Source organism: Mya arenaria, chromosome 14, assembly GCF_026914265.1.
Source record: "Mya arenaria isolate MELC-2E11 chromosome 14, ASM2691426v1".
NCBI classification, from domain to species: Eukaryota; Metazoa; Mollusca; class Bivalvia; order Myida; family Myidae; genus Mya; species Mya arenaria.
In genome coordinates, this window is record NC_069135.1 from 55,207,528 (window position 1) to 55,233,083 (window position 25,556).

General features: G+C 33.4%; 1 protein-coding gene across 1 annotated transcript in view; it reads right to left on the reverse strand.

The window, feature by feature from the left end:
• The window catches only part of LOC128216824 (voltage-dependent calcium channel subunit alpha-2/delta-3-like), a 132,226-nt gene that overhangs the window by 53,912 nt on the left and 52,758 nt on the right, over nt 1-25,556 (reverse strand). The window contains exons 2-5 of the mRNA XM_052923505.1: nt 8,324-8,405; nt 3,242-3,346; nt 1,983-2,042; nt 69-264 (exon numbers count right to left, since the gene is read on the reverse strand). Of these exons, the coding sequence (XP_052779465.1) occupies nt 69-264; nt 1,983-2,042; nt 3,242-3,346; nt 8,324-8,405 (443 nt within the window). The remainder of the gene's footprint in view (nt 1-68; nt 265-1,982; nt 2,043-3,241; nt 3,347-8,323; nt 8,406-25,556) is intronic.

Genomic DNA, 25,556 nt, shown 5'->3' on the forward strand with positions numbered 1-25,556 from the left:
TCACAATGATGATAAAAAGAAATAGCCCTTGTTGAAAAAGTGATAATTTTCAAAACCACTACACTTACATTTGTCATAGACGTTCGTAGGCACGTGGACTGTGCTATTCTCGTGGTTCACGAGCATGTTATTGAACCTGGAGTCGGGACTGAGTGGGAGAGTAGGGGCTTCCAGAACCATCTCCGACACCCCCATGTGCTCACTGTCCGACATTACATGGACCTCTTCCTCGCTCCGCACACTCTTGGCGTTCATGTATTCGTACTGCGGGTGATAGTTAACGAAATTCGTAACAAAAATAATCTTATAACACTAAACTATGACGGACAATCTTATCGCGCAATAGGGATATGTAAAGTCGAATACGGTTAAGGGAATGGAAAACATTTATCTCTTAACATGCAATCTACGTTATCAAACTAAGAGGGAAAATCGGCTATGCGTCTTGTTGACGCCGATCCAATGTCTAATTATATCGTTGAAAAAAGTTTTATGGTAAAGCTACATTATGTTAAGATTTAATAATTTTATAGCTTTTACCAATAGCTACTTTTTATAGACATTTTGTCATTAGAGAATCAATGAATAACATTTCTATATTAGTAGTATGAAATGTGTTTTGTTACCTCCCTTTCATTGTCATATCATAATAACAGCTTCATTATGGTGTTGATTCTAATATCAAAAATACAATGACATATATTTGAATCCTAATGATGGATGGCTGACCTTAAATGTATTTTATTATTAAGGACTTACAGACATGGATATTCATTATAGTCATTGGCCAAAAGGTTTTATCATCCGTTTTAATATATCATATCATTATCATAGCTTCATTATGGTGTTATTTAAAAAGGTTATCCATGGGAAAATGAAATAATGGTATGTCAATTTAAGTTAGACATATAATAATCTCGAGTCAAATATCTAAAACCCACTAAGTAAACATATCTTTGCATCCTATTTATGGATGGCTTAACTTAAATGCAAATTATTATAAGCAATTACGGATACACACTGATATGTATGGCCCAATTATTCCCCGTGTTTTTTTTTAATTAAAAATCATAAGAATTTCAACCGTTAACTTTTGAAATTAATCCGATAGCTTCTTGGCATACGTTTCTGTCGCCAATTGCTAATAGAAAATCCTCAGTGCATCATTACAAATACGCAAATACTGTAATACTGTTCTAAATGCAAGCCATGTTTGAATTTAATTTGAATAACAAACAATTCATCATCCAGATACGGAAAAAAATGCTGTGAGGCTCTTAAGATTCTGATCACATTCTCGACTATTATGTAAATTCTGGATTTTAGGTGACCCCATATTATTTCCAGATCATTCGAAATGATATTTAGGAAAAAAAAATATGTAAAAGAATATTCAAAAAAAACATCAACAAAAGTTTAAGTCATTTAAGTTCATGAACGCGTTTTTTATTCATAAACCATGAATGTCGGTCATTTTCAAGGAACTTGATACACACAATGTCAATGTCTTGTTGGAAAAAAACCCTGCTTCATCACAATACATTCATAACAGGATTACATCCAGTTATTAGAAAATGACAGGGTGCTGCTGGAGAGGGACATGGTGATAATGGTAAAAAGGACATATTAAATCGTGCTATGAACAACATGACCATCATAATTTTGAAGGGAAATGAAGGAAAATGAACTGATGTGTTTATCTGAAGTAATAGTAATTAGTAACTAGATGTCAATTACCAAAAGTTTAAACATAAATCCCGTTTACTGGCACAGGGTAAACGCCAAATACATAGACCACAAAAGGTTTTGCACCGGAAAAAAAAAACAAGTGATGATGACCACAGCAAACATGATACATCGAACACTGTTTTCCACGATGATCCGATAAGCTAAATCATTGAGAAACCGGAAAGGTTACAGTAGAGACAAAAACGCCAAAGTTAGAATGTCAAGAATAAAGTTCTTCCAAAATATGCTCTTACATTAAGATCATCATCGGCGGTGTAGTTTTCGTATATACCCTCTGCTTCATTAACCAGATCCTGCAATAGACATTGAATATTTATGCTTAAAGCTACAGAAACAAGTTCAGTAGCAAAATGTTTAAGCATTAACCCTGTTTAGTGGCGCTGGGCAAACGCCAAAGACATAGAACACAAAATCACAAACAAGAAACATAGAAGAACAACACAAAACTCCACAAACAGCACAGTGCATACATACTATATATATATATAAAAAATAGGTATGCTTATCAAGAATTGTTAGGTACCGCTTTGGAACGGACAGTAAAATGTAAATTTACTGGGGGTTTTAACCAGTTTATGTGCACAAACCTCACTCTTATCCCAACAATCCTTAATAAAGATAAAACGCAAAAGGTAAATACGAAATTGGAACATGACTGGGCCGTCTAGTGAGATTTAATTAGTCACTTTAGCAAATAATATTCTATTAATGCTTATATATTTTTTTAAACATAAAGTTTTTGCTTTTTACTTTATATATGTTTTCAAAAATATGATTGGTATAAATCATTGATAAATCAGGTATAAAACATTTTCCATTAGAAGACCCAAATCATGTATTAGTGTATTAATACAAATTGGAGCCAGTTGTATAAACTTTTGAATCGTTGAAAGGTAATGTTTTGGCTAGTTGATGTTATTCAATGATTTGGTTGACTGATGGCAAAAATGGGATAATATTGGCCAATTCATAAAAACATTTCTATTAATTTTGATCAAACAAAATAAATAACCACTGTAATACAACTGGTCTCTGGCTGCTGGAGCACCCTGTATACATTGGTTAATTCTTTGATCGGTTAAAAATCGTTATTCAGGCAAAACGTTTTCAATAATGACTGCTGACCAATTAAATTGCTTCCATGTGCTAACTATTCAAAAGATAACCTACGGATTACTTATCCAGTTTTATTATAATTGACTCAGGTAGTAAGTTTTCACATTCAAAGTATTTGATTTGGATAGAAAATATTGCATAAATATTGACTAAAAATACATGTTTAAGCTAATTTTATCATACCCAAAGAAATAACAAGTTTGATACTTATAACTGTTGCAGCGAATTGTAAAACACTGGTTAAGTCTTTGGTTTGGTTAAAGAAACCAAAACACATTTTTGGTTGGTCAATAATTTTTCAATAATGATTATGCAATGATCGTTTTTTACTTTTGAGTGCGAACTAGCCCAAAAGGATAACCCTTAGGTAACTTACCCATACGGCTTCTGCCTTATGATTGAGCAACTGTTCGATGTCCTGAGCAATTTCGTCGATGATTTTTCCGCCGGATACCTCCAACTTTGAATGGCGATGATATAGCTGCAAAATAGATCGATGATATGATTAAATGTGACTTAATTTTGTAAAAGAAAAGTCAAAAGCAGGACAATGCAAGAATGTTGGAGCCATTCCATCAACGATCAAATCGTTAACTGGTATATTCGAATGAATTATTCTTCGATGTAATGAGGTACATTATGAAACAAAAGGTTTTGCTAAAATACTTCTCTAGGGCAGTATAAAATCCGTATTCATATACTTGCAATGATATGCTTCATTTATTCCATCCATTGTACTGGCCAGTTATCTTTACAGTCAAATCAAGATATTTAGATTTCACTTTTCAAATTAAGTTGTATCTAAGATGGTCATTGAAAAGGACCTGTTGGCTAATTAGCTTTGGATAAACATTTAAAAAACATATTCTTATATTCACTTATTGTTCCTCTGAAAGTCGCGATCTAACGGCATGTTGTCGTTCGCTGGATTAAAAGACTCCTGTCCATTGTTGAGAACCTTTTCCCTGTCTGTCATTCCCAAATATAATCAGAGATGGCTTATAACGACAACAAGAGCTCCATATGCAGATTCCATTTAATGTTTTGGCAACAGGCCTTGGATATGGTGTCAGCCAACATTGAAGTTGTTGCCACCAATATAGATCTTAGTCGATTTTAGTCGTAAATTTGAATGATCTTACGAAATAACTGCTAAACTTAAATAAATTGTAAACTATGTGGTACTTCAGTTGGTAAGTGTTAAAGCATTGTACACATCGATGCCAAGTTTATGTCAGTTTTCAACAATTTTCTTTTTTCTCGCTATTTTATCATACGGAGTGCAACCCCTTTAAGTCGTTAATTTGAATGATCTTAGTGACATTGTTTCATTGTTGTGCTACATATTTGAGTGAATTAAACTTAAGCCAGCTTTTCAAATGAAATTGAAGTTGAAAAATAGAGAAAAAAATGACGCTATGATATTTTTCAGTTTAATATTTAATGAAGTTACCAAACTCCTTTATGAAACAGAACTCAGATTTAATCAGTGGAATCATTTAAAGCTGCACTCTCTCAGATTGAATGTTTTGACAACTTTTCAATTTTCCTCTTGGAACGAGCCAATTTTTGCGCGAATCCATGGAACCCAGTTATATATGACTGCTGACAAAAATTAGGTCGCAGATTTTTATATTCAAGTTCAAAAATTGATGTTTGATGCATTTTTCTTAAACCGTTAGTAACGGTATAAGCCATAAAACATTAACTTTCGAACGGAAGTATGAAAATCGGTGATCTGATCTTTTATCAGCATTCTTTTATCATTGGTTTGCAGATATTTACGCAAACATTTGGTCTTTCCAAGACATAAAATAAAAAGTTGTAAAAATGGTAAATCTGTGAGAGTGCAGCTTTAACAGTCAAGTTGAGTTTCAAAATAGGATCTTACATGTCTTGCCTTTAAATACATACACATACGGAATTTGTCACGGAACAGATATAAAGTGAGCTTATTGCTTACTTACCACTTCATCATAATTATTAAATGGCAACACATGAACGATTACGTTAATCACGTGACACATTCGTCGCCGATTTTCCAATTTAAAGTTTGAAAAAATGGCTAAAAAGGCTTGGCGAAATCACGTCATTTCCTTTTTATATCTCACAAGTGTAATTAATATGGTTATGAGGACTGCGTTTTGAACCTGGAGCTTTTATTCGAGGCCAATGGAGTTTTGCTGATTCGATTTTCGAGCGGCGCAAACTGAGTGAATTCAAAATCTGCAAACGTCCACCAGAGTCCAATACGTCAATCCAGATCAAAACGCAGCACTAATAATTCTTCTATAAAAGATGCATTATTACTCAAAGATAGGAATTACCACAATTAATGAGAATGTTTAAATATACCAGAAAGGATAAATTAATGTCGAAACAATTGTTCTTATAAAGGATACCGAAATTAGTTTGAAAAAATATGCAGGAAACACGGTATTAGTACCATATGAAACGATAGTAGATCAGTGTAAATCTTTCAGCATCCACCAATCAAATTGATATTTTTGGGTTTCGGCTTTTAAAATCATTGTGACAATCTTGTTATCAGTAATTAATATTTTCCATAAATGCATTTTTTAGTTAGTAGTTAAAGATTTATCATTCAAAATTTATGTTTGTTATAAATGCGTATGTATTGATTTTGAATTAGAATGTCAGTTTAAATGTTCTACTTGTTAAATTACTCAAAAGACACTTGTTATTTCAATAAATGTCATTTCAAACGCATTTTTCGTTTTATGCCGTCATAACACTGCACAATGATACGCTGATGTGATGTCAGCAGAGAGCAAGACGGCCATATTGCACTGGAGTGAAACACAGACAACCCTGTTTTGCGATATGTATTGCGTTTGGTTTTATGATGGGAAGGGACTAGATAGAAAATACGTCAACGTTGTAATACAATCGGAACAGGAAATGTCATGTGATCATACGGAAATACACAATTGTCGCATGAGTTAATAGTCCTAAATCTTAATGATTTTTAATTCGAAACCTTTCCTTTTATGAGCACGGTAGCGAAATAATTTTAATTTGCATGTTTACTTTAATATAAATTATGAAATATTGGTGCATTCTTATCTGAAATATTTGACATTACGATATCTTCGTCGTACGGCCAATAAGTTGGCTCCATTCATAAAGTTACAACCATTTAAAATAAAGTAAACGTGTTTTTTGTTCGTTTTCAATGTTCTTCTAATCTAAAGGCTGAACTGAACTCTGCTCTCTGTTTCATTTCTATTATTTTAAGCTTAGTTATTCCTTGAAATGCCTAAAGCCGTTGATGTTCAGTCATATATGTTCCTCTTAATACCGACAAAATTTCATCGAATACCGTTATATCATCTGAAAATATTTTGTTGGTGGAATAAACTCACTGACAAACTGCTTTTAAAATAGAACCCGTTTATTCAACATATTAAACAAAAATTTAAAATATATAATAATGCTTAACCTTATATAATGCCAAATTTCTGTAATGCAATTACAATTTAATGTATATTAGTTAAATACGGAGGTAAACATTTCAATATGTATATACTTAAGTCGCATCACATATCGGACTCAGTTCTACTAAGATTCGCATCTTAATATGCATTTCAATACGAATGCACACTAGTCGCATCGTATCGGACGCAGCGGTGCTCTCATTAATCTTTCAATATGCATTTCAATATGCATGTACGCTAGTCGCATAATATATCGGACGCAGCGCTGCTCTCATTTATCTTTCAATATGCATTTCAATATGCATGTACGCTAGTCGCATAATATATCGGACGCAGTGCTGCTCTCATTAATCTTTCAATATGCATTTCAATATGCATGTACGCTAGCGCATAATATATCGGACGCAGCGCTGCTCTCATTTATCTTTCAATATCCATTTCAATATGCATGTACTCTAGCGCATAATATATCGGACGCAGCGCTGCTCTCATTTATCTTTCAATATGCATTTCAATATGCATCTACTCTAGCGCATAACATATCGGACGCAGAGCTGCTCGCATTCGCATTGCAATGTGCATGCACATGGTCTGCATCAGATACTATTACTTATTCGTGTCTCATCATCTGTCATTGGAAGACACGTCTCGTTTATTCAGTTCGACATCCATCCATTATCCTTATCCTGATGGGAGGCAGTGATGGAAGAGTTCGAGTGACGCCAGTTGCCCGGAATCCATTATCGCCATTTCCGCTCATTAGGTCTCGTTTATTTTGAGATTTCCCGTGACCATTTGCGCATTACTCAGCATAGATTTACATATGAACAAAGGGAAGCTGGCAATTTTCAGTCCCCGGACGAGCATCCGGTTGTTCAGGGATGCATCTCAATGTTAATTTGTCTTAATGCTTCTACATTGGATATATATATATATCAATAATGCTGGAAATATCCTAATGATCCTTTATCGGGACATTCTTGGGGGTTTAAGTTCAAAGTAGTGCTCCAAACTATTCAATTGCACATCCGTAACAGACTGGTGTAAATTGTTCATGCCCTTAAAAACACGAACATTCAAGAGAAATATGTAAAGAGTTATAAATCTCTACAACATAATATTTGCGTAACGTAAATGGATCTACGTACGGTTTCGAGGGCGAGCCCAGGAAACTGAATCGCTTGAGAGGCATAAGCTTATATGTGTCTTCACATACTGGATAATTTAAGAGGGCTATAAGTCCAATCATCCCTTTTCATGAACATCATTGCAAAATTACTCAAAAGACTCATAATTTCATGACGTCATTTTTACATCGTGCAATTTTAATTGTTATGACGTGACAACAGGATGAAATATAGCCGAGTTGAACTCAATATGGACGTCCGATATATACGATATATAAATGCAACACATTCATGCTTAGTATATGCTATTTGTTTTTACTTTCTACCTATCCATTTTGTTATATCCGACAATGAAAATAGAGCACGCTGTGTTGAAATATACGCCTGTGTCTTTTTTCCAAACTCGTTTCAACATAGTAGCATGTATTGACTGTATAGACTGGTTCAAGTGTTCTACCATAGTTAATAACTATTCTGTAACATTTCGTTTTCAGAAACGTTCTATATTTGTTAATAAATGCATTGATTTGTTAATATGTTTACAAACAATCAACAAATCATTAATGTTATTCATTGTGACTTCCGGGAAATGTCGTGTAAAGTGCAAGTGCACTTTTGTTGGTTTAAGCTAAAAAGCGATGGGTTTAAACCTGGAAGAAACCAAAGGAGATACATAACGAAAGAAATTTTACTGAAAGTCGCTTTTCTGTCGACATGCATCACATTATGTTCGGTGTATAAACGTTCATCCATCTTGACCGCTACGCGGTCTCGGCTAATACGCATTTACACACCTAACTCGACGTTAAAAATTGTCCTGTCATAATAACACCTATATATAAAGTTAGGATTATAAAGACTGTACTTAATTACCTGTTTGATGTTGTTGAAGGCTGTTGAACCCTCTGTAAGCCGTTTGAGCTGTATGCTTAGTGTCCTTGACCATTGCAACACCCTGTAATATAAGATAATACACCTTAAAAATCGTAGAATAACATTTACGGCACCGTCTTAAACAAGAAACGCTCAAAAATACCATAGATTATACTCTGTAGCATCTTCTTAAACAATAGCATATACCTATTTGTCACGCAGTATACAATACAGAAGACTGCCCAGCAAACAAAAGCGCCTTAGCTGTCAAAATAGAACGTGCAGACTCCAGCTCGCATCATAATACTCAAATAAGCATCAGTATTAAAGGGCGCACAATTTTATTTCATGCAAACGTATTTTTAATTTTAATGGATAATTTTAAACCATATGATTTGTATACAGACATAAACTATTATTATTTATAGATATGTTTTTCAATTAATAGTTATGTGGCCATAAATACCCAAGTTGAAAAACGCCAAAATATCGCTTATATTTCTATCTGTACACACATCATAGGCTATTTTCGTTTTGATAATTACAGTGAAACGGGTTAAACATAACTATGCCGTTTCAATAAAAAAATAATCGTATCTAAAATATTCTTAAATCTCTATCAACGTCATAAAGGGCAAAATCATGGCGTTGTTTTTCCTTTTCATTTTATGCCTTAAATGTACATAAAATGACAGGTCATTGTTGTCTTCTTAAAAAAATGTATCCGGACGTAACGTCAAAGTGGTTGAATTTGTGTCTAAGCCCTTTGATTTGGAGTTAAAAGCTGCCTATAATTTTAAAACAGTAACAATTATAAAAAATATCATAATATATAAATTATACATCTAAATTAACGATTTTAATCGAATAAAATCTTTATTGAGCGGGGCCACATAGAGAACGGCTTGCCAACGAGGACCGAGTAGTTACAATTGAGAAATTCCCGATAGCCTAACATATAACCAAGATTCCGGTAAAAGGCACTAACAAAAACTAAACAATATATACAAATTGCTGAAATACAAGCCCCTCAGCATAAAATGTAACCAATATCCTGATTGAATGCATAGGGTCAAGCCCAAACAAACAACAAACAAAACATACAAAATGCTACAATACAAGCACCATAGCATACATTGTAATCAAGATCATGTTTAAAGACACAAGGTTCAATACAAAACAAACACCAATCAAGAGGCACATAATGCTACAATTCATTGCATAACAATATACATGAAAGCTATTGATCTAGTTATTGGTTGTATTGTGTCTGCAGGTCCCGTAAAATATAAATCAACATTTTTAAAAGTGTTAGTTTATTATATTTTAAATATATTGATACCAGAAGTGTTTCAATTTTACGTTTTAAAGTAATTTCAAGTGGTTGATCTTTTCCCGCGTTATTGTGATGTCATTTGAAAAAAATGTTTCCGGTTATAGTCGGGTCGTTCTATTTACAGAATGGGTAAGAACGGATTACTGAAAGGTTTTCTTAAATGAAATGAAGTATTTTTTAACAATTCTTGAATGAAATAATGAACTATTGGTGTAAATATAAGGAATGAATTGCGGGGTTGATGTCATTATCGGGGATATAAACGCAATTGGGTTTGTCAAAGTACGCGTGGAGTCCTTCTGACTCCACACACATTGACCAACCCAATTGCGTTCATACCGCGATAATGACATCAACCCTGCAATTCATTCCTTAAACAAATACCAATCAAGAGGCACATAATGCTACTATGTAAGCCCTTTAGTATAAAATGTATAAGGGGCAAGGCCAAATACGAGAAAAATCACGCTGAAATACCTTTAAGGAGAAACGTAATTAATAAATATGTTCAAAAAGCCCTGGAAGACGCGTCATAGTGTATACATGCAGTTTAATTTGCGGATTACAAACAGGCTACTGCAGTTTACTGATTGTGAAAGCGATTGATGTGAGAAGGTAATTTCCGTTTGCAACTTTAAGTTTCTAAGAATACATCCTTATGAAATGAAAGCGACGAAGGTTTCTTGGATTGATAATTACCCTAGCTTTCGCAAAGCTATAATGACGCATTCTTTCTTTGAACTTAATGACAAGAAAGACAAGCAACTCTTTCAACAGAAGACGTGTAAAGCAAACATATTGAACAGTTTCAATGCAGCTTTATATTCCATTACCGACAGTTAATGCGACGTGGTATTAATGTTGAATCTGTACAGATAGCGCATGACAAAAACCTAAGCTTTCCAATAATGTGTAATGTCGTTCGTTATTAAAAGCTTAATCTTATAACAGCTCATAACTGTCAGGATCACAATGGAATCGTCGAAATGTCAGCGAAGTTTTGATGCTGATGAGTTCATCTTCCCAGTGCTAAACCTTTCCAAATATTCTGCTTTTGTTCAACGAAACAGTTCTGGCCCCAATTTCTCGAAACTTCTTAAGTCCCTTATAACAGGATTAAGCTAATCTCACTATTTTTGTTGTTCTATAAAATGTGTTATATTTACTTCTTCAAGAATTTTTAGAAATTATTTAGGAATAATCTGTATGATTATCAGAATAAACCATTTTTCATTTATCAAAATTAATTTTCAGTATGTATTTTGGCTGTTTGAAATAAGGGACTTGAGCCTGTTAAGCTTAAGAAGTTTCGAGAAATTGGGGCCTTATCTTGTTGGAGCAATAATTATAAACGTCATAGGTTCATAGTTTATTACTAAAGACCCATGAGAATCGTCCATGATATAGATAATTTCATATATGTATGTATCAAAAAATAAATGCATAAAAATAATAAAAAATCAAAACAAATATCATACATATTTACATTAAAGGGAGAAGAGCGGTTCAACATGTTTTACATAATATATTGATCATCTTCAAAAATATTTACTTATATATTGCTTTCATTAATATCTATATAATGTCACCTAATAAGAAATGAAATTCAATCCTCAAGATCAAAATTACCTTACATTTCGTTCATGAACCTTATAAACTTGTTGACGTACACGTTTTTGTTCGTATGGTTCAATTATAGCAATTAAAAGATTCATCTTCACAATGTGATTCAATTGATACCAATCAGTTTCAATGCGATATATATTTTTTTACACTTTGCGCTTGGGCATGTCTTTATTCAACCTATGGCAGCGTTTATCAATTTCACACTCCAAACCTCTTATTACGCTTGGTAAGAATGTGCCATCGTTCTATTGAACCTGTCTGCGCAAGAAGGAATGAACAAAATAACCAGTTTCATTGTATAAAACATACAAAGACCATATGCGTCTTCGTGTTACTGCATTGATATATGGTCACAGGGCTAACAGCGCCGCAAATAGAGATAAATGACACTTCATTAGCGTACAAGGGAATTGTTGACACAATCGGCTCTCCTTTGAGGCTGATTTGTTCAGATTCTAGAAGCAGATTGAATAAAAGACTTAATCAGCGCGAATGAAGTGATAACGAGCATGTTCGTACATAGTAAACAGAGCCTAGGTCCGAGAAAAAAAATTCGCTCGATTCGCGATCTCTGCTTCTGCAGTACAGCTAATGTATTTAAAAAGTGCCATTAGTGAAATGTAAATGATATTTATTTGATGGAAAGTGGTTAATGGAGAAAGCCTTAAAAAAATAAGCATATGGTAAAATACAGTGCAAACGAAACGAAATAGCCCCTGGATTTGTTTCTGTATAAAGAGGGAACACATGTTATGCTTCTATGTTTATGGTTTTTCAAACATCTATGCGGAAATTAATTTCCTAGACCCGGAAATTCTATTTAATGGACTTCATCGTGCTAATAAGGATTGATGTATCATATTCAGTGGCGTAGCTTCTTCTATGCCAAAAGTCCCGGGGATGCGCATCATTTTCTGTTCTCATAAGAATGCAAAAGCATCCTAACATAATTCACGTTTAAAAGTTGTCATTTGTCATGTTTATAACTTTAACAAACATATGAGACAATCGGCCCAATAGTTATTGGTGATGTGTTATTGATGTGTTCTAACCATATGTGTATTGGTTTTATTTGAAAGGGTACTACTTGATTATAATTAATACAATTATGCAAATGAAAAGGATCGACCATACCTTTAACGTAAAGTTATTACAGTTTGTATATATGCCCTTTATTTCGTCTACAGAAATCGGTCATATAATGATCTATCTTGCATTGCACTATCTCAAGACCAACAATATGGCATTGGTACATATCAGTAGTCAATCGGAACCATAATCCAATTTACTTAAATTTTCAATAATGGAACAAAAACGGGATCATCAACAACAAAAAAGCTAGGTAAAAGGGTTATCATTTTGGTTTTTGTCGTATGCAGGCAGGATGGAGTTTCTTAAGCGAAAGACACCCGTTAGTGCAAAAACAATCAATATGTGACATAAACCCTTGACTATCTGTTTTATACAAACAAAATGTTAAACTATACAAAAGGAGCGTAGATGTTAGTCTGATGTAAGTCTTTGTTTAATTAATTGTCTTCTTTTATATTTAGAAAACCTATAAATGACGGACATGTGATCAAAATCAAGAGAAACAACGCAATAATGAGAAACAGAAGGCAACGGCCCAGACAACATTTTCCCTTCGTAAAAGGGAAAAAACAAGCAGTGGGAATTAAAACGAAAGCTTTAAGTCTAGACAAGATAGCAAGACATGAAATAGAAGGATGCATGGTATTTAGAATGACCGATGCAATCATCATAACGTCTATAAGAGTTCGTTTAGGCAAGTCAACCGCCCGACTTATCTTGTCATTGTAACAATACCATTTCCTATACTGGACTATATTGCACTATTTGTTGCTAAGGGTGCTATAGGAATTGAATTGCATTTAGTTTGTGTAAGTATATTCATGTAAATCTTAGTAAAGCGTCGCCAAACATTGTAAGTTTAGTAGATTCATCAAAGTAGGTTGATTGCATATAGTATAATTGACAATCCCTTAGAATGATATAGTTCATAATTATTTTACATCCTGATTGTAAGTTTGTTAGTACATCAACAGTGTTTCTATTGGAATAAGAATAACTGTTTCAATTGAAAACAAGTATATTTCTTTCTTGTTTCAATTTCATATATACCTTTTATGTAATCGATGGTTATATGTTTATTTTTGTAAACAATTTATGTATTTTATAAGGAGTATGTATGGGTTCATATCACTTCATGAATTAGTTTAAAGTGACACTCTTACCCAAAATCAATACATACAAATGTATAACAAATATAAATATTATGTGATTAACCTTTAACAACTTACTTAATGATGCATTTGTGGAAATTCGTAATTACTGATAACAAGTGTATTTAATAGCAGAAAGCGCAAAAATATTAAATGATTGGTGAAGGCTAAAAGATTAACTGTGATCTACTATAGTCCACTAAGGTTTTCTGCACCTTTCTTTCAAATTTATCTTGATATCTTCCATAGGAAACATTATTGATGACATTTAGTCATCCTTTTTGGTATATCAAACCAATTGTATAAGTTTTGGTAAACCTTAAAGTAAGAGTGCATTTTTAAGACAAAAAAAAACGCAATAGTATAAATCACACCAATCAATTTGTCCACGAATTTGTTTCCAAAGCCAGAACTCAGATTAATGGAAAACACCAGGGACCAATTAATATTGCAAGGAAAATTAATTGCAACGCATCATTGCACTGGTTTAAATTAATTGATATTAGCTTGTATGTGAAAGCAGCTGAACTCTGATATAAATCTCTCTCGCTTCTACTTCATGTGCAAGAATTCAGGCAGTGTTTATTTACAGAGGCCATGAAAAACTTCCCATGGTGGATATCGACCTCACAACTTCTTGATCAACTACATCACTCTCACCGAAACAGTATTTTGACTATACGCCCTAAAAACAGGTACTGACCGATTTGTTAATAAACAAGATGAATATTTTTTGGTGTTTTAAATGTTGGAATTTATGTTGTGTCAAAACGTAACAGAGAAAGAGTCGGTCAACAATGTAAATAATTGAATACTACTAAAGGAGGTGGAGAGAAAATGCAGCAATGTTGCAGTTTGCATTGAGTTTCATGATCAGCAAAAAGAAGCATACGATTAAAAACATTTTTTAAATATATTTTATTTAAAATTAGATATAAACTATTTTTAAACAAATAATTGAAGGGCTAATTGCATAACACGAAACAAACTTAGACCATAAAGGATATTTCAAAGAATGAACAATTGACCAAAACATGTTCTAAAAGGATATCATTAATAATTAAAACTCTAGCCAGAAGTTGTAACAAAAGGATATCACCAATAAAGAGACATTTGTCCAAGAAACATTAGCCAGAAGCTGTAACGAAAGGATATCACCAATAAGGAAACATTTGACCAGAATCTTTTGCGTAAGAATATCGGCAGATAATGGAAAAAGCCATACCAAAAGGATATTTCCAACAAAGGAACAATTATGTGTAATTGCTTTTGACCGAGGTAAAATAGAATATCATCATTATTTACACTTCTTCTGAAGCCAAATGTAGCGAATAAATAAAATGTCGGAAGAGTCATCAACTACACGAAAAAGAAATGATGAGACCGATAAAAACCTCCCACAGGGCCATATAGCTTTGGTGACAAAACAAATCGAATGTTCAATTCGAAGTTACGATTCTACCAATAATGGACAAGAACGATGTTACACGATTGACAACTCTCAGAAAGGAATGGTGATTCTGAGAAAAACAACAAGGGTTTGGGATGAAACCGTCTTTTGGTACTGGATTTTACAGGAGTTGTGTTTGTTTATGTATTTGATACGCAAATGTTGATATAAACCTAATAATAGCATAAACATATTCAATAAGTTAGTGCACACACCAGCACCTGTGCTATCAACACTTTTACAAATTTCAGTACGAGTAAATCAGATAAATTAATGAGAATTTAATTCGAAAAGCGTTGCTAATAAATAGCAATATTATATAACATGTAAGAACGTCAATGATTATTTTCATAGTGATAAGAACGACGTCATTATACCAATGATAAACCACATTACAAAATCAGCTATTCTTTTATATTTTTTTATTATTTTGTACAAACGTTTGCTGTCGGTTACATTCATTTAAAAACAAATCCTCAATTGCAGAAGATACTGCAAACTTTTAATCCTAACACTAGTTATTCAAAATGTAACTATAATTACATTTATCGATTTTGTCTTGCCTTTATCCTGTATGAACGCAATAGTGTTATCGCGCCTCTTGACAATTACTCGCGTGCTCCAATGCATTCATGCAGAATAAACGATAGAAACAAACGATGGGTTGTAAAACAATATGCAGTCCTATTCAAATTTAAAGGTCATAGCTGTTGTTATTCAACATGAATTTGTCTACATTGTAAGTCATTGTAAAGCAGATGATCAAATAGCATAAATCGATCAGGGGTCAAATATTTACTGACAGGCAAATTGAGAGGATGAATAATACTTAAAGTTTAAGATATCAATAAAAGAACAATGACATAAACAGAAAACAGAATGCTGGGTAGTATAAGAATTCCGATCCGACCTTATTACCCAAATGACGTTCCTTCTCTTTAATTGACCAAACAAAGATAAACAACGCAACCATGAGAACAGACGGACAAATGCCTTGATCAAACCTTTCTTAGTACAAAAAAGAAAAGAGAGTGAAAACACCACTAAGAGTCTAGACTCCATAGCAAAACATGAAATAAAAGGTTGTATTAAGTGAGGATTGTAAGATGTCGCCGTCACTAAGGCTGCTAGAATACGTTATGCAAGTCAACCGCAAGACGATTCGGGGACATTTTCCGCCCTACATATTGTCCGTGAACAAATGGCGTTTTGCATATCATTCACGTCCATCGGAAGACATTGCGACGTTACCATGGTAATATGTCCTGACAAACATTAAAAGAGTACACGATTTGAAAATAAATTGTCATGCAATCAAAAACGCTGATTCAGCAATAATTCCACAATAAATAAAGGAATGAGTAATTCACACGCAATGAGCGGCTTTTATTGTTGTCCTTTAAATATATACTGTAAAGCGAGCCACATGTTTTTCTTGCCATCGAGCGGTTAGAGTGTAGGCGTTTTTCATTGCTCGATGAAATCAAGAATATTTCTACATTCTAGGAATAAGCACGTAATCTGTCTTTCATAAGCATGTTAGGAAAGAAAATCTAAAAGCTTTGAAAGATGACAGTAGACGAGAATTGCGTTATCATAACGATATATTGCACGAAATACAAATTGCAGTAGACTGGTTTGTTTGCCTCTAAGTATATGTTAGTGTTAAATTTTCTCGGTCTCGGGTATCATTAGGACTTGCTTATGCTTTGTAAAATCTTTCCGTTTGTGATATAAAATGTAGAAAATCACCAGGAGTGATGATTCTTAGATATTCACAGCTGCAATCATTCATCAAAAGCTGATATTTCTTTCAATATCGTCTTTGAAGATCAATTGTTTTCAATACCGTTATGATCGGGATTAAACAATTCGTTCTAGAGTGATAAATCAATTGGACTATCACTTCATGTTATCAATGTATTTAAACAAAGTCAAAATATCAATCAACTGTTGTAGAAGTCTTTGTGGGGTTATGATTAATAGTATTTACATCTCAGGTGTACTTTCTTTTCTGTGATTTTGGAAGTAAAGAGTATAATAGTTATGAAATACGTGTTTTCAGATGCATTACCTTGACAAATTGATCCAATGAGCGAGTCTTTTTAATGATATCATTGCAATCTGCAAATAAAGCTTCATCTCTTCAAAACGTCTTGTCTCTTGTAAAATGAAAAACAAAAGATTAAATCTGATCCAAAAGTAAATCATCAACATTCAATTTAAACGTTCCACGTAAGATCAGATACAGAGTACAAAATTAATCAAAAAATCGTTTTCGGGTCCAGCTTTGTACAACGGTTCAACTTTAACTCTTAAAAACGCTTATCACTTAAATAAGCTTGTGATTTCATCCGGTTGCCAAGGGATCCCATATGAGTAACATACCATTTAAGCTGTTAACATATGTTGAATGAATGAATGATTGGCTACATGATGCATGCAGCTGGTGTAGCCAATATTCGCTTATTATTTAAACTGAGCCAGACGTGAAGTGATTGACTATATACTTCTTTATGACTGACAATTCTTGTTTAAGATGTAAGTTTGGGCATTAGACGTATTCTATGTCTTATCAAAACACTCCTTTTAAATGACACCAAAGTAATATGGCATCAACAATAACATTTCTGTACTTAAGTGTCTGCTACCTCTAAGCATTGTCAATATTTTGCAAAATGTTCCTAATCACAATACAAGAAGAAGTGGGTGTTTGAACACCATACAGTGTCTTCGCAACGAATAGAGGCGAGAATTATACCAAGTATGTTGCGAATGAAGTCCAATAGTGTTATCATGGCGTATGTAGGAAATCGGTTTTTTCTCGGCAATCAGACATATCGGAGACGTTTCATATCTGATAGCAAGGTTGTGAACAATTGCGTCTTCTTTACTTGAGTAAGACAACATTTGCCATCACATATGTGTTGGTTTAAAACATGCATATCAAGTAGTTTGGACGGACATATTGAGATCATGTGCTTATTTAGATGATCATTTTAAGCCGATAATAAGACTTCCAATATCTACTATCGTTTATCATTATTTAAAAATGTGACTGAGAATGCTCTTTTTTGCCGAAAATTATAAGTAACGCTAACAACAATTGGAACTATTCTAGGCTTGGATTTATAAAATGTAATTTAAACAAATATCTGTAAGTTGCTGCTTGGTCTTTGTTTATAGAAGTAAGTAAAAAAAACTCAAGTTAATTTCAACCAGTTCAAAAAACTAATTGTTGTTGACCTATGTAAAATACGTTAAATAACTGATCTTAACAAGCAGCAATGGGGTAAATCCTTCCTAAGAAGTTTTTAGGAAGTATATAATGCAATTCCAATAAAGCGCAATAAAAATATATATGTGTACAATACTATTAATTAAAAACTTGAAAATAAATTATCGCAAAAGCGAGATTTTTACAGGAACTATGTGACGTCGATAAATATTTAAAATCACTGCGCTTTATGACGTCAGTACACAAGGTCGCACGCGCTTTTTGGTGAAATGCACAAAAGTGCGTTTACTACGTCAAGTTTTCGTCAAAACTACAATTTTAGGTATGCTAGAAAAAATATCAATCATGTTCTTCCGGTCCGGATCGAAACATCCTACCCTCGGGCACGCTGCGTGACCGGTAACTTGGCAAGTCTCGTTACCGGCTTACGCGCGTGCCGTCGGGTCGGATTTTTCTATCCGTACTGGAAACACATGATAGATACTTATAGTCCATGAAATCGTTTCCAAATTAATAAATCAGATAAATGAATGTTCTCATCAGGGATCAATTTACATGTTAAGCATAAGTAATTGCAGAGCTACATTGTTTTGTTTAAGTTTATTCAGTCTATGCTCGAATGTGAAGAAATCTATAAGCTGCTATGAATCAGTATCGATCTTGCTTCCGCGGCGATAAATAAGTGCGATATAAAGAGTGGCCATGAGTAAGTTTACGTGATGAGATTCGAACCCACAACTTTTTAATTAAAAGGCGGACATCTATAAACTAGACCACTCTCACTATAATAGTTTTGTTTGAGCCAGACTAATCGTTCTGTTTGTTCTAATTGTTGGAAGTTATATTGTATCAAAACAGAACTGAGATATAGTCGGTCAACAGTGCAATACATTGGGTACAATAAGAAGAGATGGAAAGAAGTTACGACAGCTTTCACTTTGCAGTAAGCCTTCGTGATCAGACGAAAAATGCATGAAGATAAAAACAGTTAAACATATTTTTACTTTAATACAACATCTTGTTTCACACGAAACACAATTGAAAGACAAATTGCAAAGCTCAACAAATAAAAACACTATGCAAGACATAACAAATTAATACCACTAACAAAGCAAAAATTTACGAGAAGCTGTACTAAAAGAAAATCGCTGACAAAGTAACAGTTGAGCAGAACATGTAGCGAAAGGATATCATTAATAAAGAAACAATGACCAGAACCTGAAACGAAAGGGTATCACCAGTAAGGCAACAATTGATAAAAAGCTGATTCAAAAGGATATCACCACTAAACCAACAATTGATTACAGTCTGAAGCGAAACGGTAACACCAATAAGAGAACAAATGACAAGAAGCTGTATCACGAGGATTACACACAAAGCAACTAAACAATATTACCAACAAAGCAACAACTATCCGAATGTGTTTTTGCATTTTATCACCATGAAATAGAACATCTTCAATGTTTACACCTTTTTTAAGCAAATAGAATATGAAGTGATGTCATAATAGCAAGAACAATACAAGCTGAGATCGATTGTGACATCCTAAAGGGCTATATATCTGTCCTATCTTTGGTGAAAAAAACATAACGAATGCTGAATTCGAATGAATGATTTTACAAATAATGCCTTAGAACGATACTACACGCTTGATAACTCTTAGAAAGGAGTGATGATTCTGAGAGAACATAATAGGCTTTGAAAACCGCCTTTTGGTACTGTTTTTACAAGATTGTATTTATATTGATATTTATTTGATTTAAGCAAACCTGTATCTGTGATGTACACACTTTTGGATGTTCAACTGCTCAATGCCAACAAATTTCATAAAAATATGGTGAGAAATTAAAACGCGAAGTGAGGACATTTTCGGCCTTGTTTATATACCTATACAGGTGACTTAAGTAACAATGACGTACGTTATTTCTTTATTTATTATATGGGCGTTGTTGTAAACCCACTTTCGATGCAAAGCATTGAACAAATATCATGTGGAAAAAACAAGGGTTGAGGATTTTATACTCGTTTTTACGTGTTTTTATTCATTTACGTGTTTTATACGCCAATGTTGATACTATGATGAGCGTTAACCCGAATCTATTCTGTTTACACTCTTCAGTAGGAACACATGTCATATGAAAATTTAATATGAATATTTAGTACGCACGGGGTACATTCTGAGTGTTGCTAGTATGTATTAATACAGGTGACTCTTAGTATTTAGTAATGTGACCTTCATTATCATAAACAAGATGAATTTTGGCTCAGGTTTCCCGACCTAAAGTTTGCATTGCCCTGAATTGTTTTCATAATTTTGATTTATTTCTTTTCATTTAAAAGTAAAAAGATGGAGTATTTTTTATTTTTAACAATACCTACGTTGCATATACTGATTTTCAGATGTTCGTAAGCATTTTATTTATAGTTTTGGGTAACAGAAAAGTCTCAAGAAATAATTTGTTTAGATAAAAAGATGAAAACAATGTGTCGGCCACCTACCATATTTTTTTGCATGAAACCTGAAACAAAAATTCTTTTTTCCACCTTACTTTATTTTCATTTACCCTAAACCATCTGCCGAAGCACAAACATCAAAAAGTAATTTTATTGCCATAAGGATTATTTTTAATTTAATCAAACATATAACAAACCTCCGCGGGGATTCTAATAGGATTTGTTGTCATACTAATATTTGAATGATTTTATTTAAACTGTCGCTTTATATAGAAAATTATACAATGCATAACTCTTGACAGGAAAACAATGAACTGCCAGACAAATCCGACAGATAATAAATATTACTTTTAAATACAAGATATTTACCAATGTGGGAATTGAAAATGACAAAATTATATTTAATGCGCATGTGTCTTCGGGAATGGAAAATGAGTTTGAAATTGGTTGCTCAAATTATAAATAAAATAAAATAGTTTAAATGTTCGCGTGCTAAAGACAAACACGACTAAACAGAAAGACGACCGAACAGTTTGTACAATGATATTTATAACTACAATTGTTTTTAATGAATTTGCAGGACGAAATATGAATGAAATCAGTCATAAAAAAGTCACATTCTATCGTTAACCAATAAACCGCTGAAATTTAAATCACGTTAGTTCAGGGTTTACATACTTCATCCGGCCAACATATTGTAAATGCTGGTTTTGTTTTTGTACATTTAACACGCAATATATATCAGAGGGTACAAAGATTTCTACCACATGTTGCAATATAAAAAAAATCCAAAAATGTATGACAGTAAAACCGTTTGGGGCATTTCAACTTTGTCTGTTCTTTGTCTGTCACTTATTCGCATGGCTGTATAAGTAAAGTTTTAATTTTGATGTTTCTGTGATATCATAATTGTATTCTGAACGAAAAAAGATCATTCGAAAGCATGCAAAGCATACTTTGTTTCCTTAAAATGGCATCTTCTTTTTGAACTAGGTTGATAATTGACAGTTAATATAGGTGAAACGCTGTCAACGGTTACAAGTAGAGTTGTTCAAAGGGAATGAACTCCTGCTTTGGTGTCATGTGAGCGTTTTGACAAAGTCACATTTGTCCTACATGTTAAAAAACACTTTATTCAGATATAGCAAAAGTCTCACCCCTTTCAACGATCAAACAACAAACCTTTCGACGTCACATTAAAATGTGTCGGGGCTGCCTTTGCCAAAATAAATAGGTAAAGGATATTCCATGTGATATTTGACTTGACAATACGACGAGGATGTTAGCCAAAATAAAGTAAATACTGAGAACATGTCATGGAATATATCTAGACGATTTTATGGGTCAGTCAGAGAAAACGACTAGGACTTTGGAAAGCTGACAGGAAATTGGCCCGATGGAATACATTCATTTTGAGAGAAAGATCCTACTGAAGTACAACAAACATGCTACATTTACAGAATATCCATCGAATACCAAGATTTCCACTCAACTGACATTCAACATTGACTGAAAAACAGATTATGAATCATATGTGTTCTGTATGTGGTAAATTCAGTGTCTGAACATCCTTAGCCTTGTGCCTTTGATCTTTGATAGATGATTTGCTACTGAATGTGCCTCGGTAGTTTTCATGGTATTATTGATTCAGATTCTTAATTTACAGAGGAAGTAAACATGCAAAACACAACAATTTGTGTGATTTTTATACTACAGTTAAAAAACGCTATTACATATATTGTAACATGCTGTTATTCGCAATAACTTTTTGTATTAGCCTTGTATTTCAGTACCAGTATATGCCCGACGTTAACCAAAAATTCCTAGTAAAGTGTAGAATATCGATGTACAATCAGAATAGTTTAAATTCATCATCCCGGACTATTCTAACTCCTGAATACGATATTAAGTGTCAATATTGTAAATAAATCAACACACACACATATAAAGACGTAAACCTATCTGATAACGTAAGTGATGTACTATTTCAGATGTAATATTTGTTGAATAATGACCGAGCTATTCCGATTGACACAAACCAGCAAAAATCGCGCCAGGAACAGATTTATGAGAAAAACATTTCTGTTGTTCAATGAACACTTTCAATTTAAAAGAGTATAAGTTTTCTCAGCTTATCGTTACCAAAGTGAATTTACCGTTCTCTCCGACATTGTCCTTAGGTGCCCTCAACAAGCACTGGTGGGTAATTGCTCTCTTACATGTTATATTAACCCAAGTAATAAACGGACCAATATTCAAGACATCTCCGGGACCATGCAGCAAAGACAGGCAATTTACTATATATAAGACAAGGATGCACAAGTCATGAGATCAGGATAACATTTAAATGCGCTAGCACGCTTTTATATGTGATTCCAAAGCAGATGAGCCATTGATGTTGGATATAAGGATGATACAGGATCAAGTCTCATAATTAGAGAATCATATAATAATAATTGCGCCACGAATGTGTTTCTTTTTAAATTAGGCAGAGTTATTTTCATTCCGAGTGTCATGCACTTAATTGATAAAATACTCGTTGAGAATTAAATAAACGCCCATGCAATGATGCTCGTTACCAATTATTAAAGACGTATCGAACAGTGTCAACAGATTGGCTGCACAGCAAAACGTGTACGTATAATTGAACGTGTACCTACATATCTATGTCAAAATTGCAGCTGGAATTAAGAAGTTGTTTGCGGGATTTCACTTTTAAACGTATGCATGTACTCGTACTCATACTGGTATTAACTTTTTTCCTCGTGATATCGTACATATCGTACATATGTGTCTGAAAAAGCAAAATCTACACATAACTAGTTAACAAAATAGTCCGCGCACGCGTGCCCTTTCAAGTAGTGATTCACTGAAAAGTAGATATTTGGTAATATCAAACATAATAGGTATTTCAATATAACGATAACATTCAAAATGATGTGTTTTTCTATTTTACAAGTGATTCAAAAGAAATCGATTGTCTGCTATTTAATTCGATAATCACAGGGAAGTAATATATTTCAAGGTGCATAGGAACGCTAAGAAAATGTGCTTCTCTCAGATTCATTTTTCATTATTTGTTGTAAAAAAGGTCTAAAATTAACCGGTTTTGATGATATGGAATGATTCATGTTGTATAGTTGCAACTTACAACATTGTACTTGTTTTTATGAATGTTTGGGAAAAAACAACAGAAACCAGAGAATGTAAAGAAATGTTCACAAACAAACAAAAAGTTGCGAAACAGAATTTCGTGAAATCCATTTGGAACGTGTTATGCATAAGAGAAAATCCAGCATTCCTGAAATCGACACAAAATATGTTGGGAACACATCATATTACGCGACGCAAATATGTTCAATCAGATGTCATTAGAGATAAAAGCCTAATAAAAGCCCCGCTAAGTCCTCGGTGAAATCGACGTGCAGGGAACATTTATATTGCAGCTTTTACACTCAACTACACTTAACCAAATATCAGATTTACATTGCAACGAAGTAACTCCTAGTTAAAAAAAACGATCAAAATACATCAAACAAATCCAAAATTAATTTAATTGTTTGAAAGCATGATAAAGATATAAGCTTCTTTTACGTTTGCACAGTTACACCTATTTGACTTTGAAAAAATTCTTAAAAGAAATCCTAAATATTCGCATCATCTCGTTTGTCAATAATATTGTTGCACAACACATAATCTATATCATAAACTTATGCCTAGGTTTTCTTGACAATACCGAAATCTTAAGCTTATTTCCAATGTCAACTGAAGTGCGTTGCGCTAGTCTTATACAAGGACATGCAAAATTTGTATTCATGCCTATGAGGTGCCAAAAACACACCATTTTAATACGATGCACCCATTTAAAGGTATTTACACTTCATTAAATAATGAGTTTGATACATATTCTTCAAGTCGAAATAAACTTAAGGTTAATAATAAGGACAATTTGAAAGTTGTGTTTTTAATAAAATTAGATAAAATTTGCCTCTAAGGCTTTTGAGACTATCGTCTTGTGGAACAGCGAATATGATTGAAGACTATCGACGAGTGATTAGGATGCTCCATTACATCCCAGACTACTAGAACACCTAAGAACGACATTTATGACAATAAACATTTACAGAACACACACATCATTCACAACACGCACGCTGATAAGTGAAAAAAACTCTGCCTCTCAAACTGATTCTTACTTTTGGAACGATAATGTTTTTCTCGACTTAACATTTTAAAAGCGAAATAACTGTTTGACTTTTGTGCTCTTATGTGTTCACAGCAACTGAGATCGTAAAACAGACGAAGCATTATTCGAAAACACTTTCACGACAACAAAAACAAAAGAAATAAACTGTAATGCACAAATCGTGATTTATGACGAGGAAATCCGTCTTCAGTATTCCAGTAAACATCACGCAATAAAAATAAATGATCTCGCGAAATAAACCCTGTGGTATGTGACCCAATAAAACAAAACAGTGCTAAATCCTAAACCAAAACCATTTTTAAACAATCAATCCAACAACTGCTATATAATATGATATGCTCAAGACAACCAAACGTTTATTCATTACGACAAGCTAAAAAGAGATTTTTTGATGGATATAGATTATGAGTATTATGAATATGATCAATGGCGGTTCATGTTTATCCCAACCCGAACGTAGATGTTTTGCAAAAAAAGAGGTTGACCAAGTTCCCACTGGACACCCTACACTAGCGTTTAGATTAAAATTTCTTACACAATAGGCCATGGTATATGTGTTTTCTCCACCTTCTGTTTTATATGGGTACATCATTATGATTGCCATTGGGCAAGATAGGGATTTTCAACATGGTGAAATATTTGAATCTACTTATTTTTTATGTCATCAATAAAAACAGAA